This window comes from Labeo rohita, unplaced genomic scaffold, assembly GCF_022985175.1.
Source record: "Labeo rohita strain BAU-BD-2019 unplaced genomic scaffold, IGBB_LRoh.1.0 scaffold_61, whole genome shotgun sequence".
Classification (NCBI taxonomy): Eukaryota; Metazoa; Chordata; class Actinopteri; order Cypriniformes; family Cyprinidae; genus Labeo; species Labeo rohita.
Window position 1 is genome coordinate 791747 of NW_026129535.1, and position 18663 is coordinate 810409.

The 18663-nt window shown below is 37.6% G+C and overlaps 1 protein-coding gene across 1 annotated transcript in view; it reads right to left on the bottom strand.

The window, feature by feature from the left end:
- Positions 1-18663, bottom strand: part of timeless (timeless circadian clock) — an 85769-nt gene that overhangs the window by 27600 nt on the left and 39506 nt on the right. The window contains exons 14-17 of the mRNA XM_051103967.1: positions 11477-11596; positions 5832-5983; positions 2554-2651; positions 877-997 (exon numbers count right to left, since the gene is read on the bottom strand). Of these exons, the coding sequence (XP_050959924.1) occupies positions 877-997; positions 2554-2651; positions 5832-5983; positions 11477-11596 (491 nt within the window). The remainder of the gene's footprint in view (positions 1-876; positions 998-2553; positions 2652-5831; positions 5984-11476; positions 11597-18663) is intronic.

Below are 18663 nucleotides of genomic sequence, written 5' to 3' on the forward strand. Positions count from 1 at the left end.
CACTGATGTCACATGGACATCACATAGTGAAGTCCTTACTACCTTCTGGGCTTTGAGCGTGGCAGTTCCATTGCTGTCTATGCAGGGACTCCGGATTTCATCAAAAATATCTTAATTTGTGTTCCAAAAATTAACTAAGGTCTTGCAGGTTTGGAATGACATCAGAGTGAGTAATTAACGACAATTTTCATTTTTGGGTGAACCATTCCTTTAAGTATTGTCACGGGTGCGGAAAGCGACAGACACAGTGGGCGTGACGTCAGGCCTCGGAGAGGCTTTTATTAAACAATAAACAGAAAGTGTCCAAAAAGGGGGAAAAAGTGTCCAAAATAAATGGGGCATCTGGTGTGGGCAGGAGGGGCAGTGTTCAGAAAGGAAGGGTCCAGGTAAGGGGCGGAGTCCGGCGGCCGCACTTGCTCCCCGCCAGGGTCCACAGCAACGTGGCGGGTAGCGGCTTCCTTTAGCGGCCTCATCCATTCCTTAGCGGCGGCACTTCCTCAGGCGGGTGAGAAGGCCCGGCATCCTGGCCCGCAGCCATTTCCATGCGGCTCACGTCCGGACCGCGGGTCCGGCAGCTCGTCCCTTTACGCACCCTTCCTGGACCCACGAGGACACCAGCGTGCATGCACGGGGAAGAGACCAGTCTCCTGAGGAGAGGCGTGCTCGGCATTTTAACAGCGGCGGTGATGAGGCTTCATTCACATCAGGTGTGCCTCATCACACGCTGCCAGACCTGGATGTTTCAGCGCCCCTCCTCCTCCCACACGCCCACTCCCGTCGGGAGCCTGGTGAAGGGCGGCGATTACCGACGGGGTGAAGCTGACAATTAGGGGGGAGGCAGCCGACTCGTCACAGTATAAATAATTCTCCACATACCTCTTGACGAAATCTAAGAAGTTGAACTCCGTTTCAGACACAGCAACAGACTCCAGCTCTTCCTCTTCCTCCAACTCAACTCCATCTTCTTCCTCAACAGCAGAATCTAAAGGAACCGACTCTACACATCAAAAGGAAAGTCAACACATCACCAAACCGCTCCAATATTGGTATAACAGTAAAATGTAGCTATGTTTGTAATGATATCAAGTAGAATTGTGAGAATGCTAACATTTCAGTCCATACCAATAGCAGTAAAACATCATAGCTAGGATCATCTAGCTACAATTTTGACACTTAAAAAAAACACAACAACAACAAAAAAAGACTATTGATACTGGAACATAGGGCTGCACAATAATGGTTATACGGTTAAATCAATTATTTTAGTCAAAAAAAAATATAAATCACAACTGTTAATCACAATTGTCAGTTCATTTCATCAGAATTATTGCACTTTCACATAAGTACAACAGTACAACAGCATATAAGAAAACAGACGACATCGTCCGCTTGTGTGGACGCTAATATAGTTATCTTTATAGTTACTGTTCTTGGTGTGTATGGGCCTTAACTATTAAAGAAAGATGCAGCACAATCAGAGGGAGCTAAGTTTCAAAATCAGTGTACATTGTGACTGCAGATTCTAACAAATGTCCAAAACAACAACAACAAAAACAGGAGAAGTACTATAATCTGCTAATTCAGATATTAACAGGAACCAAAAAAAAAAAAAAAAAAAAAAAAAAAAAAAAAAAAAAAGGCATTTCTCTTACAATATTGGGTTGACTAAAATGGGAAGAAAATTAAATTTCAAGGTTTACATTTAATTCAGTGAGCTAATTGTGAAGTCAAGAATTTATATGAATCACATCATGAGGTACCTACATACACATATATTTATATTATTTCCACCACTTATTTGTTCCCTCTTTGAAATAAACTGTGGCCATTAATTAAGAATTCAGTCCCTTATTTTATTAAATCGTGGCCCTGTTGCAGTAGTTTATTTTAATTAAAAACAAAACAAGGGATTACATTAGTACTACATGCCTACAAATTAATAAATGGAGGGTACAAATTAAATAATTCGTGGCCACAATAAATATATTTTTGTTTGCATGTCATTAAAAAAAGGGGCTCCGTATTCCATAGTGTCATTTGAAATGCATAAAATGTGTAAATAAAATAAGCAATGAACATTATTCATCATTAAAAAGTAGCCTAGGCTGTTTGACCCACAGAACGCTTGCGCCTATAAGCAGTCCACTTGTTGGGTAAGATGCATTTAGGACTGTGAACTGCAGAATTTAGCAAGTAGCAATACTGGCAAAACAACTGAAATGTTGGTAGGTGCAAAATAAGTGCACTGAGGGTATATATTTTATCCATTTACATATCCTCTGCCAATCAAACCCATCATGACCTTGTTAGTGCCATGCTCTACTTCACAAACTACAACAATATTATAAGGTTTAATAATATACACTATTCTAACAAACCTGACAGTATTGTTGAACAATACTAGACAAGTAGAGCATTAAGTATAGACGATGATGTTGCCAGGAATGGCAGCATACTGTAGTCTTCTCTATAATGGTATTGGGTAAAGAAGTATAATCTAATATGTAATATGTGATGGTATCAGGTACAGTTATATATGTAGTGTAAGCTTACTAGGGAGTTTAGTGAAAAGTATCTGCTTCAGAAGTTCTAGTTCTTCCTCAGGTTCCACCTCAACAGATCCAAATGCGTCTCCTTCAGGCCACACCGCTCTGATTAAAAAAAAAAAACAGTTTAGCAAGAGAATGAGTAACATCTTTTCTTTCTAAAATTAAAAAAAAAAAAAAAAAAAAAAAAAAAAAAAAAAAAAAGTCATAAAGCAAAAAAGAACTCAGTTTGGTACTCCTACATTGCATAAGTTTTGTAGTTTTTTTTGGGTCGTTTTATTGCCTTTATTACAACAGGACAGTATGTAGACAGTAAACTGGGAGAAAGAGAGGGGGATGGGATCATGAAAGTGATTGGGCTGCGAGCCATGACTCGTATTTGGGATGCCCAAAGTGCAACGACACTATAAGTCCCACTGTATATGTTATGCACTGCCCACAAAGCTATCGATGCCGACTAAATTTTGTATTTTTAATAAGAATCCTTGCATGTCTAATTTAATACTTTAAAAACAGCAGTTTTATTTTTCGTTAGATTTTTTTTAAGCTTTGTAGTATTTTTTCTGTTTCATTTGCATCTTTGTGCTATTGTATTGCATTGTACTGTTACCTGTACTATAAATTATAATTAGTTTCATTGTTGTTATTGTATTACTTTTTAAGGTTTTTATTACTATTTACTTTTGTAAGTTATGCAAACAATCATTGTAATGAAATAAGACTGCTCACACCACAAGTTAAGAGTTTGGTTATATCACCACTTCACGCACATGCACGATACAACAGTTGATATAGCTCATCAACAAATGAAAAAGACCTCTTAATGTCATTTATAAAAATAAAAAACAGACAGGATGTTTAACTAAAGTTACTTAAATTATTTGCATTTATAGAAATGAGAAGCATACTTACACAAATGATTAAGACCATGTAAGGAAAGTTGTTTTATTACACTATTACATTTAGGGGGAGGAAATCTTTAGCCACCTCCCGAACGTAACTGATCTGATTCTGGGAATCACAATCAGAAAAATGATTCCTGAGCTACATTTCTTTTTTTTATTATTAATTTTTATTAATTAGTCTAGTTCTGTTGCTTGTGCACCATTTTGAGGGGCTTTTTTTGGCTGTGGACAAGGGTCATCATGGGCACTCTGAGTAGTCTACATAGGTCCATCTTTAAAATTGTTGCCACTTAGTCCTTCTACCATTGCAATTTTCATAACTGATTCAGTCCCTGAAAAGACAATTACAATACATGAGAGAATCATTTTTCATTTTTTCTCCCACCCCTAGTTATATTTAATATAAACAGTTTGTACATTTCCAAGTTTTAATGCAGTTTTTGATGCTCTGCATCATGTTAGCTCTATCTGTTTTAAATTTTGTGGAGATAGCATAATGTATTCAAAAGTTACAGCATTTTGTATCAAAAGAGGCCTTTTGTTTAACTCTTGACACCCTGAAAGCATTTTAAAAACTGTTGTTTTCTGAGTGATATACACAAAAGTAATGGCTCATAACTCCAAAACCGTAGCAAGGAGAATCAAAAGGTAGGTATCATTTGATAGAAATCTTTCTGTATTTTTAGGGGAAAAAATAATTTTAAAAAACTAGTCTTTAAATATAGACATTCTCATACTGAGAAATAAGTGATCAAGTTTAAGAAAAAAAAGTGTTCTCAAAGGAAATTTTCCTACCTTTCTTATTTGATATTCAATATCTCAGGGAAGGGAATAAGGTATGAGAAAACTTCTTTTTTTGGTGATATTTTGCAATATATAGGCTGTACGTGATGTAAATTTTGTGGTGATATCATGAAGTATGGCACATGGCATCCATGTGACCACAGTGGTTCACATCTGAGGTGTATGCTGTTTTTGACATATTAGAGTACATGGCACAAAAAAAAAACATTACATAAATTATGAAAACTTTTTTTCTAATTATCAGCAAATAACTCTGCACTACTTAAGAGTTAATCAAAGTGGCCACATGCATTGTAAAGTTCTCTCTAAGCTTTCAAATAGTATGATATTTTGTGTTGCTGTAGGCCAGGGGTATCAAACAGCCCTGCAGAGTTTAACATCTACCCTATCAGGTCCTTCAGGCTTATTTGAAAATGTTGGCGGTACAATCCGGTTTAGATGGACTACTCAGCAGTCTTAAAGAGCTGATCAAAATGGTTGGATGTATTCGCAAGCTGATTTTCTGAACTTTGAAATGGTACCTAGTTTTATATATATATATATATATATATATATATAAAATATCTTCCATGATTGGAGCATGTTTGTTGAAATGTCAAGCGTAAAAACCATTTAAACAGCTATACGACTAATATCTTTCGATCTGATCGACAGATTGTTTTTCCAAGATTGAAGCATGTTTCTTGAAGTTATGAGCTAAAACCTCAAATGACAGCAGCCTTTGATTTTTTTTGCTAAGTTAACTTGTCCTCTTTTTTAAGTGTTATATATAGCTCTATAAGGAATATTTTTATATCTAAATGGATTATGATGAGGCTTTAGGCTCTTTTTAATCGGGAGAATTTTCTGCAAATAATGACATGCCATTTTCCATGATATATGCATGTGTCATGAAGGGACGAGCTAAAATGCTAAATGAAAGCTGTGTTAGATTTGTTTTGCTAAGCTACATGTCACTTGTGCAGTTTTATGTGTTATAAATTCATGAGGCATATATTTTGATATAAATGATAAATTAATGCAAATTTGGTCTCTTTTTAATCAGGAGACTTGAATAATAGACTGAATAATAATGTTTATTGTTCCATGATCGAGCATGTTTTATAAAGTTGCAAGCAATAAAGTGACAGACATGCTGGATCCATATATTATTTTCATATGAGCCTGGGGGAGACTTCTCGTACAAAAACTCACTCAAGTTTAGTCAAAGTCCCAAACAATTATACTTGTTTTATTCTACTCTATTACCTTTCAAATGACGTATTACACATGACTATCTGAGATGTATGATGTTTCTGACATATTTTTTCGCAGAGGGGGGGCCTCCTACTGGCGGTACATTTGGTTTTAGAGGGATTACTCAGCTCTCCTTTAGAGTTGATCAGAATAATTGAATTTGTAGAAAAGCTGAGTTTCTAAGCTTTAAAATGATACCTAATTTGTTATTGTGCTACACATTTGGTTTCAGTTTCTATTGATTCCTAAACAAAGACACAAAGAGCGCCGGCGCTCCCGTAGGTTTTATAGGGTTAAGATACACTATGTCTTACTATGTCTGTGTTTTAGTGTGTCTTACCGTGCAGCACGGAGTAAACTCAAAGCTTCAGGTCCTGTGCGAGACATAATACAGTCTTGAATCCTGACCAATGCTTCCGTCCTCTGCTCATCCACAGGAGTCTCAGATGTGGCATCAAAGGGCACAGCACCCTCTGTCAAACTCTCTGACAACTGCAAACCAACATGAAAAACATGACACAACTTAGTGTTTATACGCACAACAAGCTAAGGCGATTTGAAAAATCAGATCATCCATTTCTGCAAATCACTTTGTCCTTCATCAAAATTATTTGTGAAATGTTTCCAGTTGAAATATTCATAGCTTAAATATAAAACCACGTTGAATTCCAAAACACAAGCACTAAAAATAAAATGCTTTAAAATGCAAGAACTGGTATTGCAATGATTTTTATTTTTTATTTTTCCCCCATGTAGTTTGGGGGGAGGGAGAAAGTTCAGAAGAAACTTTCCGTCCCATATGCAATTGGAGTTCGACAACAACAAAACTCCTATATCTGACACAGAAGACGCTGCAATCTTACTAACCTGTGTCCAATCTGCACAACTTCAAGTGTAGTAGTATTAATTAATTTTGTTAATGAAAACATTTTGTTGACAAACCCCATGGCTAAAACAAGACGATGACGAGATGACAATAAGGTCAATAAACTATAACTGTGACTATATCAACATGCAATATTGTTGATGATAAAAGACAAGACTAAAATGTGTTTTAAAAAATAAAAACTTTACCAAAATCTATTTTCATTTTTGTTGAAAAAAAGGACACAAACTATTATTGTGGACTTCTGTACATGCCTCTACTACATGAGGTTTCATATGTGTGGTTTCATGTGTCAACCCCTTGTCATCCAAGATGTTCATGTCTTTCAGTTGTAAAGAAATTGTATTTTTTTGAGGAAAACATTTCAGGATTTTTGACTGCTATGGTGCCCCGAGTTTGAACTTCCAAAATGCAGTTTAAATGCAGCTTCAAGCAATCCCAAATGCGGTTGCAAACGATTACAGCTGAGGTGGAAGGGTCTTATGCAGCGAAACGATCCGTTATTTTCATTAAAAAAAAATACTATTTAAATACTTCTTAATCTCAAACGCTCATTAGGGCCCGAGCCCTGAAAGAATCGAAGGATTCTTTGTTATTCTTCTTCTTATTATTATTTTTTGTCAAGGTTTTGGGGGGTTTTGGGGCCCTTAATATGCCTAAAAAAAGTCTTGAAAATTGGCACACCTTGGAATCTGCGGCCATTAGGGCCGGGCAGAGACTGGTACATGGGCGTAGCAAGGGGACTCTACAGCGCCCCCTGGAATTTGGAGGGTCATATAGCACACATACTTGCACTTACACAAATGAAACTCGGTACACATATAGAACTCATCAATCTGAACAACTTTCACCCTCAATGTCATTAACTAATCCCAACAGGAAGTTGGTTATTCTGGGTTGTCAAAAATGCATGCTCTGGAATTTGATATACTAGTCCTAGGTTTTTTACCCAATTGCCTCCAAACTCGGTCAACATGATCTTAAGACATTGGAGATTAAAAATTGTGAGGGGATTTTTGATATCTTGAACGGTTTGGCCGTGACGAGGCATTGAAATTATGGCGAGAAATGAGAAACAGGAAGTGCCTAATAACTTTTGCATACATCGTCTGATTTTGATCAAACTTCAGCAGTTTGTTTGTTGTATGAGGTCGATCACATAGATGTGACTATCAGAAGTCAAAGTTATAGCGCTACCAACTGGCAACAGGAAGTGTGTCTCTTTTAAAAATGCTTTGAAATCACATGGTTATTTTTACCTGATTTGCTTCAAACTTCATCAGAATAATGTCAAAACATGGCCGATGAGAATCTGTAAAGGGGTCATTGATACATTAAATGCTGTTGCCATGGCAACGTGTCAAACTTTAACGTTTGCTTCCTGTGTTTTTGGGCCACTTAATAAGCTTAGATTTTCATAAAACTCAACACACATCAGTATTAATGATAGTCAGACACTGGCAAAAGCTCATCAATGGGTGTGGAGGAGGTGCTCTATAGCGCCACCTTTTGTCAAAAGTGGGGGGGTTAGTTTAAGCTACAGACACCAAACTCGGTATGTATATTGTTCTCATCAAGCCGGACAAGTTCTAATTTACATCCATTAGCTGCGACCAACAGGAAGTCTGCTATTTTGATTTGAATGTGGATTTTTGGAAAAATATAGCTGTGAACGAATGAATACTACTCCTACAAAAAACAATGAATTTACACCAAACTTTGTCAACATGATGCCAACATACTGAAGATGTTAAATTGTGAATATCTTGAATGGTTGATTTATGGTGATTTATTAAAGTAGCAATAAACAACATAACCGTAATTTTAAAATGCAGCATCCAAACACTTAAAATTTTTTTACATACTTACAACTAGTCATTCTGAGAAATAAATGCTGAGTTCCATCGATATAAAATAGTCTACAAAAAATAGAAAATTGAAAAACTATTCAACATCTGATCTCACTCTAACTCTGTGTCGGGGGATGGGATAAAGTGTGTCTATGTGTGTGTGTAAGTGTGACTGGGGGTAGTTGAGTGTCTGTGTGTGTGTGTGTGTGAGAGAGAGAGAGAGAGAGAGAGAGAGAGAGAGAGAGAGAGAGAGAGAGAGAGAGAGAGAGAGAGAGCATTTAAAGTGCATTATCCTAACTCTTCACAACTTTTTTGAAAAACAAGTCATTCCTAGGAAATATGTTTATCATGTTTTCAGAGACTGCAAAAACATTTAAAATATCACACTTGTAAACTAGCAGATGAAGACTGTAATACCAAGGATGAATTCAAGATGACCTCATAGGATAAGGAATCTTTTTCAGCTCATTCTCAGTGTATCAGATTGACTTACAAGCACTTTGCTTTTAACCCTTTCATTGCTGTGACCCTTCAATCCAAACTGGTACAGGGTTACTGTCAATGCATGTGCCCGCTGGGCACCATTTTTCTGATAGCACCAGGGTTGCGGATGCACTGGCGGCGAGGGCCCGCCCATCGCTGCTTGCAGCTATATTCTTGTCTTGCTCTCCCTGAACTCTGTGTATTCTGGCTCAAGACAGTTAGGGTATGTCAGAAAACTCGTAACGTATTTTCTCCCTCAACTTCAAAAATCATTTCAAAACCATCCTACATCGCTGCAGAAGTTCCGACCCAGTCTTTGCAAAGTGAACATGCAATGATCATCAAAAACCCTCAACAAAAAAGGTAAAACAGCGATATAGGACGATTTTTAAGTTGAGGGAGAACATGAGATGGGAGTTTTTTGACATACCCTAACTGTCATAAACCAGAAAAAAACAGAGGTCAGGAAGAGCAAGACAAGATGAGGTTTTGACATTAAAAAGTATATAAATTGTATTATTTATTGAAAATAACCGATTGCTTCGCTAGATAAGACCCTTCTTCCTCAGCTGGGATCGTTTACAACAGCATTTGGGATCGTTTGAAGCCGCATTTAAACTGCATTTTGGAAGTTCAAACTCGGGGCACCTTATCAGTCCATCCTGAAATGTTTTCCTCAAAAAACAATTTCTTTACGACTGAAGAAAGAAATACATGAACACCTTGGATGACAAGGGGGTGAGTACATCATCTGTAAATTGTTGTTCTGGAAGTGGACTTCTCTTTTAAAAGGATTAATTTTTTTGCCTGGTGTTCTCCTTAATTTTTGCAATCTAACAACCACGCGCTCAGCTCTTCACTGTGAAAGCACCAGTGATAATGTGATAACACCCACAAACAAGCTGCAGTTTAGCAATCTCCACGTGAGATGTTCATCTTAAAAGGAGGTGTCATTTAGCCAGTCTGAGCTCTGTCATGAGATTTTGACTATATTGTTTGCGATTGTGGTTGCTGAATAAATGTACTTACCCAACCTAACATTGTTGTAATTTGGAATTGTTAAAACTACTATTAGGAATTTCACATAATATTTTTTCATAATTTTTTTTGTTTGTTTACCAATTTTCATAATGTAGACAGAAAGAGTCTTTGATATTAATTTATATCAGGGTTTCTGCAGGTGTTATGAGGGTAAATTTAAGACCTTTTTAAAAAGGTAAGGGGAAAACAGTACAGCAATATGTTCTTTAAGTATAGTTCAAGTTCAAGCAGCAATTCAGCATCTAGCAACTGTTTGTTTTTATTTCGTTTCAGTTTTCCCTATTTTCCTCGCTTTCCTTCGGTAAAAGCGGTGTGCACATTTTACTTTTACTTTCAAATTAGCGTCCATTCCGCATCAAGCATTTGTTGTTTTTAGTTTGTTTCAGTTTTCCCTCTTTTCTTCACTTTCCTTCGGTTTTAAGTAGCTTGTAAAAGCGTCCTGCACATTTTTAGAGCCCTGTATTTCAGCCCGAGCCCAACGGTACCAACGGCCTCAACTGACAGACAAATCATCTAAGTGAAAATAGCCACTTTGACAGTGAACTTTCCCTCGGAAAAGAAAAGTAGTGGGGTTTGGCAACATACCTCAAAAAAGGCTCATCAAAATTAACAGTGGCCATAATTTTATGATTAATATCCTTTCAATAATATACATTTACTTGATAAACATCCTTAATCTCTGATATTTTCATTCTGCTATTTGCTCTGTTCTCAGTGTTTCTTGTTTCTTTTTCTTCTCTTTTCTTTTCTTTTTGCCATTGGAGCATTTGATTGAAAACACATTTTAATGAGAACAAGTACAAGTACAAGTATTTTAATGAGAAGTGCAGTATCGTATGAGTGCATCCTTACTTGTGTACTGTATACTAAATATACAGTATTTGCACCCCCAAGCAATCGGGAGGGTGTGGCCCAATTTGAGGCGTCGCAAATGATTTTTTGTCCAAAAAAAAATCCTCAATTGTGTGGTGTCATTATGATTATTTAACTGCTCCCAATCGAGTTGGAGCATCCCTGATCACAAATCGTATACATCAAACTCTTGATCAGGGTGCCTCTGACGTGATACCTGCATCAACCAGATGTGGCGTGCTTCTATAGCTAAAACTTGGCAGCCACAAACATGCCAAGAAAGGAGATGACCCACTTTTTTCACGTTTGATCTTGGGATTCTCAGTGAGATCTCGTCTCACTGTGAAAATAATACTATAATCGACAGATGTGTGGTCTCGCGGTCTGGCCGAATTGTTTAGAGGATTATAAGGTCAAATATTGGTATAACTGTCCTTAAGTCTGTGGCCTCTTCCAGTTTTAAAATCAGTCAAGCTTTGAAAATCATCTAGTGTGTCCCAGGCCTAAGATGTTCTTTATGCTACAGGTCTGTATTTATGCTGATATGATTATTTTATGTATACTGTTGATTTTGATTTGGTGGCCCTGATACTGTATCTTTTCACTGTTTGCTAACTTTATGTATTTTATGTGTTGATATGATGTCAGTCTTTTAATGTATTATCAATTCATAGGATGTTTTGGGATCTTTAGTACCAGTACTGGAGAGGATAATTTGCTTCCCACACCCATTGTCAGACAGGTCTGAAAGATTCTGAAGACTTTTAAAAACAAAACAAAAAAAATGTTTTAACTTACAGTAACTAATTAAAAAAAAAAAAAAAATTAAATGTCATCCCTTTTTCTTTTTGTCACTGATTTTCTATAACTCACCTGAAAGCCAGACATTCTGAGCTCTTGAGACACTATTTCCCATGTCTGCTCCAGATCTTCAGCTGTTGGCTCTGTCTGAAGGGTCTTCTGGCTACGTTTTCTTCGCTTCACTCTTTTTTTCTAAAAATCACACAAATAAATTTATTTTGTACAATCCTTGCAAGTAAAGACTGAATAACAGTGGAAAAGTTGATATTGCTCGCCTCCGAGTATTCATGTTTTTACCAGATGGAATTGCCGGACTACCATAATATTATGAAAAATAATAATACATTTCATTCACGGCGCATCTGCCATATTACTAAAGCGTATTTCATATCATAGCAACCACAGCATCTTAAAGGAAAAAAAACAAAAAAAACGCTGCACTCTCAAGCGCTCTAAGCTGGGCGTTTTCAGCAGAGCGCCTGGTGCTTGGCTTTGGTGGACACGTGGCCTTATAGTCAACATAACCTGATACAAAAGTTTGTGCATGATGATAAACTAAAATAGACTGCATTTTTATTGTTATTTATTGTTACTGTAAAACTTTATTGATTTTGTATTTACACATACAAGACAGACAATGCACAACATTAGTAACACGTAAGAAAAACAAGATTAAAAACTACCTCTTCCTGTGTGAATTAAGCAAATTAATAGCATGTGGGACAAACGAAAATTTAAATCTGTTTGTCTTAGCTAAAGTGACCCTATACAGTGACCAGAGGGAAGGGTCTGAAATGAATCATAAAGTGGGTGAGATATGTCAGATATAATATGATGTGCTTTCAGCACCTGAATATCAAACAACTGATAAAACAGTCAATAATTGATAATAAATTTTTTTGTTTAACATTTAAAGAGGCAAACCAACAAATCAATGAAAATGTTAAAATCAATTCAACATACCCTTTATAAAAAGCAATTTGTTATTGATAAAAGTACCTAGGTACATATAACTTCTGACCACTTCAATCAAATGATTATCGACGATCATGGAACTACTGCCTGATTCTACCGCAGGTTAATGCACGTCCTTGGTTTTCTCAATGTTCAGAAGTAGACCTGCCTCTCGACTTCAATTTTCAAATTACTCGACAATTGGCCTGTGTTCCCTCTCCTCAATGACCAACAAACTATAACTATAACTTAAGAATGTACCGATTTTCAAGCCGACTATGACACTCATTGGTATATAAGATGTAGAGGAGAGGAGAAAGTACACATCCCTATGGTGAGCCAACAGATGTAGTCATAGGGCCTGACAAGATGCTATTTAACCCTTACCCTCTGAGACCTATTTGTAAGTAACCAAGCAGCCATTCTTGTATGCACACCAAAACTCGACCTAAGCTTGTGAAGCAACAAGCTTGGTTGGATGGTTCTGAATGCAGAAGACAAATCTACAAATAATAGCCTTGCATGATTACTACTACCTTCCAGATGTTTATACAACAGGTCTAGTAAGGTCAGTGTCACATCCTGCACATCTCTCCCTGCCCTGTAGGCAAATTGCAACGGGTTGAGAAATGGTTTCATTTTTACCAATACCTCTTTTACCAATTTTTCAAATACCTTCATTACAAGTGAGGTAAGAAAGACTGGTCTATAATCTGTCATGCCTTTTTACAAATTTAAGGAACGTACTGAATCTCAAATTGAATTGGACCCATTTCTTCCGCACACTGCTTCAGCACCCTACCACTTATTCCACTCACAGCAGAACAGTCATGCATCTCGCATTTCTTAATGAATCATTTTCTTAATGAGTCTTTTTAAATGAAATGAAATTATTAATAAAATATAAGAATTTGAAACAAAAGACGCATGCATTTAATACAGTTAGGGAAAATGCTCTTTAAATAGAAAAAGACCTGGAGATCAATTAAAATAAATTTTAGTACGCAGTAACTTTAGTCATATAAAACGTAGTTTCCCAACAAAATTGTGGCCAGTAAAAATGCTGAGTGGCTAGTAATTTTGGAAAACCAACTAGCCACAGTGGCTGGTGAGCCCAAAAAAAAAAAAAAAAAAAAATTAATGTCAGGCCCTGAATAGCACAAATAAATAAACAATTAAAAATATATCAATTAAACAGTACTGTAGGTTTTTAGGTTTGTATGTGTTTGGGTAAAAAAAATGAATAATTAAATGTAAAATATTCACTTAAAGACAATGTTTTTGAGGATACTTGCCAAGATGGATATTTTGACATACTTTTGTATGTTCAGGTGCATCTCAAAAAATTAGAATATCATGGAGAAGTTCTTTAATTTTGTAATTAAATAAATTAATTGTACCACTGAGCAACAGTCCAGTTCTCTCCTAAGCCCAGGTGAGACGCTTTTTACGTTGTTTCTGGTTCAGGAATGGCTTAGTTCTAGAAATGTGACAGCTGTAGCCCATTTCCTGAAGACGTCTGTGTGTGGTGGCTTTTCATGCACTGACTTCGGCTTCAGTCCACTCTTTGTGAAGCTCTCTCAAGTTCTCGAATCAGCTTTTCCTGACAATTTTCCCAAATTTTCCCATCTCCCTCAGAATGGTCAATAGCATAATATATTGTTCCACATGAATACAAGTGATATCCATAGTAATGTTTGGCATCATTTGAACTGTCACTGTGTGTCTGATACAATGGTCTCATTCTCACAAGTAGTAAACTAAAAGGTAAACAGATCCTAAGAGTTCAGAGATATTTTGCTCACTGTTGAGGGTGTACTATTTCTTTCATGCAAATTACCATCTGTCCCCAAAAGGTGCAAACGATCAAGTCTAAGACTTGATCAATGCAAATTCAAATTGTTAGTTCCTGTCTCCATTTCGGGGGATGTCTGCCTGGGTCTGAAGTACTTGAAGTATAGCAAGAAGATCAGGGCTTTCTGTAACCAGAATGAGCCCATGGTACGAAGTGTGTTTACACAATCAAGTCAGGTATGCATCTTACTCTTAGATTCGTCTTTGAGATTTTGATATTTTGTATTGATTTCATACGTTTAAATTGGCTGTAGAATTGGCATAATACATATTTACCTGACTGATAATAAATTGTTACATTTGATTCTATTCTTATTTGCTCTGTAATTTTTGACTCTAGTAGACTACATCGTATCCTTGTTACCGCATTCCCTGTGTCAGGTTAGTAACAGACTAAAATTTCAGTTGAGATGGAGCATAGGGCACATCAACTAATGCTTGGTATTACTAATTACTAATAACCCGGCTAATGCTTGGTATTAGTTCAAGTGTTCTTAGATTGTAAGGGCTTATAGGGAATTTCCGTTTGGGTCAACTGGATGTTGTTCGACCAACCTAAATAGGGTGAGCCATGGCCTCTGTTTATTGTAATGTTACTCTAGCTAAGTGTACATGGGAAACCATGGCATGACCATACCAAAGCTACTACAGGGAAGTAATGTTGGTCGGCTTATATCTACAGTAGTGGTCGTGACCTCTGACTAGAGATAATGTTGCTTTATTTGACTGTATACAGATCCAAGGGGGACTAAATCAAAGTACTTTTAGAATGAGCAAGCATAGGGGCGGCCGCCTAAAATATTAGTCAATTACCTCTGTCTAATAACCAAGACTGATGAGAATGTGACCGTAAGGTACGCTAACGGCCGAAGCGATATCTTTGAGCGACATGAGCACCCGAATGAATGAGTACAATAATATTAAAGAGTAAATAGAATCATTAGATTAGGTCGAGATAAATGGAGTCAGATTAGATAATAAAATGGAGTCAGATTTGAATCTAACTGAAATTAAATAACTGAAAAGACCAAACATGCAAGAAACCTTCGGCTACCATTGTATACCTTCTTTGGGCCAATCGCATGGACCTTACACAGCCGCCAACTCTGCCGGCCACAACTCTGCATCTACACAAATTTAGTGCCGGTCACTTTCAGGCGCTGCGTAATATCATTGCGCCTGCTGCACCCATGGTATGGCAGCAAAATTCCTTGATTATTATGCCAGAATGAGAGTATAGTTCCTAGCCATATCAGCCTAGAAAATTGCAACTTCTCATTTTCCGTCAGTCTTAGTACATGATGTAACTACAGAAAGTCAAGTTTTGAATAGGAAAAATATTGTCATTACATATGGTCATTTTTGAGCGAGTTGCCATGGTCAAATCTGATTCAATGAACTATGCTAAGCTATGCTAAAAGTGCTACCACCAGACTCAGAGATCGGCTGAATGGATTCTAAAACGGTAAAACTCAACCGTTTAACTCTAGGGGAGTTGGACAATGAGCCCATTTTCAAAAAAAGTGGAGTGTTCCTTTAAAGCAAGACCTTCTAAAATAGCATAGACTTGGGGCAGCATGCCCTTACAGAAGAAGAAAAGCAGCAAAGGGTGCTCTTCTTTATTAAGAAGCTGAGAAGAGCAGCATGCCCCTTTAATGAAGACAGCATATGGTGCAACAGGCATGTTGCCATTATCCACATAATCGTTAGTCTAAATAATGAGGGTTTTTTTTCTTCTTTTAGTAGCAAAATCTAAATACAGCGCGTTAAGTGTCATAGCAAGCATGTTACCGATACACTAGATAGCTTTAATCAACAGCATATCACAAACTAAAACACAGTGTTTTGGAAATAATAGTTGGATAAATTTAATGAAACCGCATTCCTGATACTAAAACAGCAAGCCTGTTTCACATCCAACAGCCTTGACAACAGATTTAAAAATGAGCCTCGCTGTGGTAAGTTTAACTAGTAATATTACTAGCGTGTCATAATACAACCGAAAAGCCTAAGCAACAACGTGCCTAGCAAACAACATTACTGAATAACTAGCCTTAAAATATGAGCAATATTTAACAATAGCATATTTGCCAACATAGCATTAGGCAATGAGAATGAAATAAATAATAGCTTAGCTTCGTTAAATAAAGTGTGAAATGGCCAGTTGTTACGTGGATGCTTTTAACCCTTCTTGATATCTTGCTTCTAGCAGGGAAAGCAGATCTTGTGATGCAGGCACATTAGCAGAACTCAGCGAAAATTGCAGGCATTGCGGGCAAAGTGTTTACATCATGATGTGTCATTGTAAGAAGCAGTGCTTGCTCAGGTCACTTCCGAGTCCATCAGCTTATATCAATCAACACGGCGAATTCGCGTTTTCAAGAACTCAAATCTGGTGAGAAACTCGGTGGGAAACGAACCCCTGTTGCGAAATCCTGATTGAATGTTTATAGAGAATGAAATCGAAGACTATCTGCTTTGCTTCTGAGCAAGTGACAAAGCTGCCGAATAATACTGAATAGAGCTTATATAGGAATGCCGTGATAGGTGTCGTATTTCTATAGGTAGATGTGATCAGCTGACGCGAGCTTGACTCACGTGACCTGCCAGAACTAACGCTATATGCTTAATTTCAAGTTGTTTAATGTATGTATGTTTCTTTCATGCACTCAATACTTGGTCAGGGCTCCTTTAGCAAAAATTTATAGCATCAGTGAGGTGCGGCACGGAAGCAGTTAGCCTGTGGCACTGCTGAGGCATTACTGAGCGTTCAGCTTGTCTGTATTGTTGGATCGACTGTTTCTCATCTTTCTCTTGAAAATATCCCATAGATTCCATATGGGGTTCAGGTCAGGCATGTTGCCTGGCCAATCAAGCACAGTAGTATCATGGTCAGCAAATCACTTGGTTTTGGCACTGTGGGCAGATCACTCCAAAATCTCCTGGTAGACGGCTTATTGACTTTGGACTTGATAAAACAATGGACCAACAACAGCAGACGTCACGGCACCCCAAAACACTGGACTACAAGCAGCTTGGATTCTGTGCCTCTCCAGTCTTCCTCCAGACTCTGGGACCATGATTTCAACATGAAATGCAAAATTTACTTTTATCTGAAAAGAGAACTTTGGTCCACTGAGCAACAGCTCAGTGCACTTCTCAGTGCACTCCAGCTTCAGTCCATTCCTTGTGAAGCTCTTCCAAGTGTATGAATCAGCTTCGTTTGACAGTATTCTCAAGCTTGCGGTCAATCCTGTTGCTTGTGCACCTTTTCCTATCCAACATCTTCCTTCCAGTCAACTTTGCATTTAATATGCTTTGATACAGCACTCTGTGAACAGCCACCCCTTTCAGTAATGACCTTCTGTGACTTTCCCTCGTTGTGGAGGGTGACAATGATTGTCTTCTGGACAATTGTCAAGACAGCATTCTTCCCCATTATTATGGTTTCAAAGAACAAGAGATACCCGGAATTTATGCTGTAGTGTAGCATCTGGACCAATCAGACATACAGTTATTTGTTACATTTAGCAAATAATCTTTAAAGCAACAGCCAGCTATATGCTGGGGTTCTGGAGACAACCCCAAAAGGGCTCAGTTGCCAGGGCAACCATCTGATAATGTGGGTTTTATTGCTCGATGGAATGCGAGCAGAACACACTACATTTGCCTATCCACAAGTTTCCTACGCCCCATGAGGCCTTGCGTCAAAAGTAGGAGCGTCTCCCGGTTCAAAGTAAACAAGCGGGACGTGACATTCATTCATTCAACAGTTGACAGGAGTGATGGGCAAATTAAGCCTCGTGAAGCACCGAGACTTTCCTCTGACTGTTTCGGGAAAAGAGTCAAAGCTTAGAGAGTGTCGAAAACAGCGCGATCTGGTGGTTAGTAAAAAAAAAATAAAGCGGTTTCATCTGGCATGCCCTTTAACACAAGCTCTGATGTCTCTAACGATCCAAACTTGCTAATGATGTGGGAACACAAATTCGAAAAGCATATGTTGTGCATATAAGAACGTAATGACATCTCTCATACGTTCACTCAAGGTGTGCATCTTTACAAAGTAAACAATGGTCTAAAAAACACTTAGCCTCTTCGCTAATTAGCACACAAATACCATTGGTATACTACGTCCGCCGCCTCACCGGAAGTTGTACCCACGTTCATTTTTACAGTAGCGCCCCCGGAGACTTGTGGACCGAAATGGACTCTTTCCTATTCAATCACAGACAAACCTTTCTTTGACCTTCCTATCAAACATAGCCCAGGTCATTGTGTACAGTATTACTGCATTGTATTTTCATTTTTGTCTGTTGTATTTGTATTTGTCTTTCTACTGTTTTATGCATGTGTTATGATAGATGACTTGTCGTATAACCCACCTATGCCACGTTTGGTCTCTTTAAATTCATATTTTGATGATCTAAAATATGGTGTATATGTTGATACCT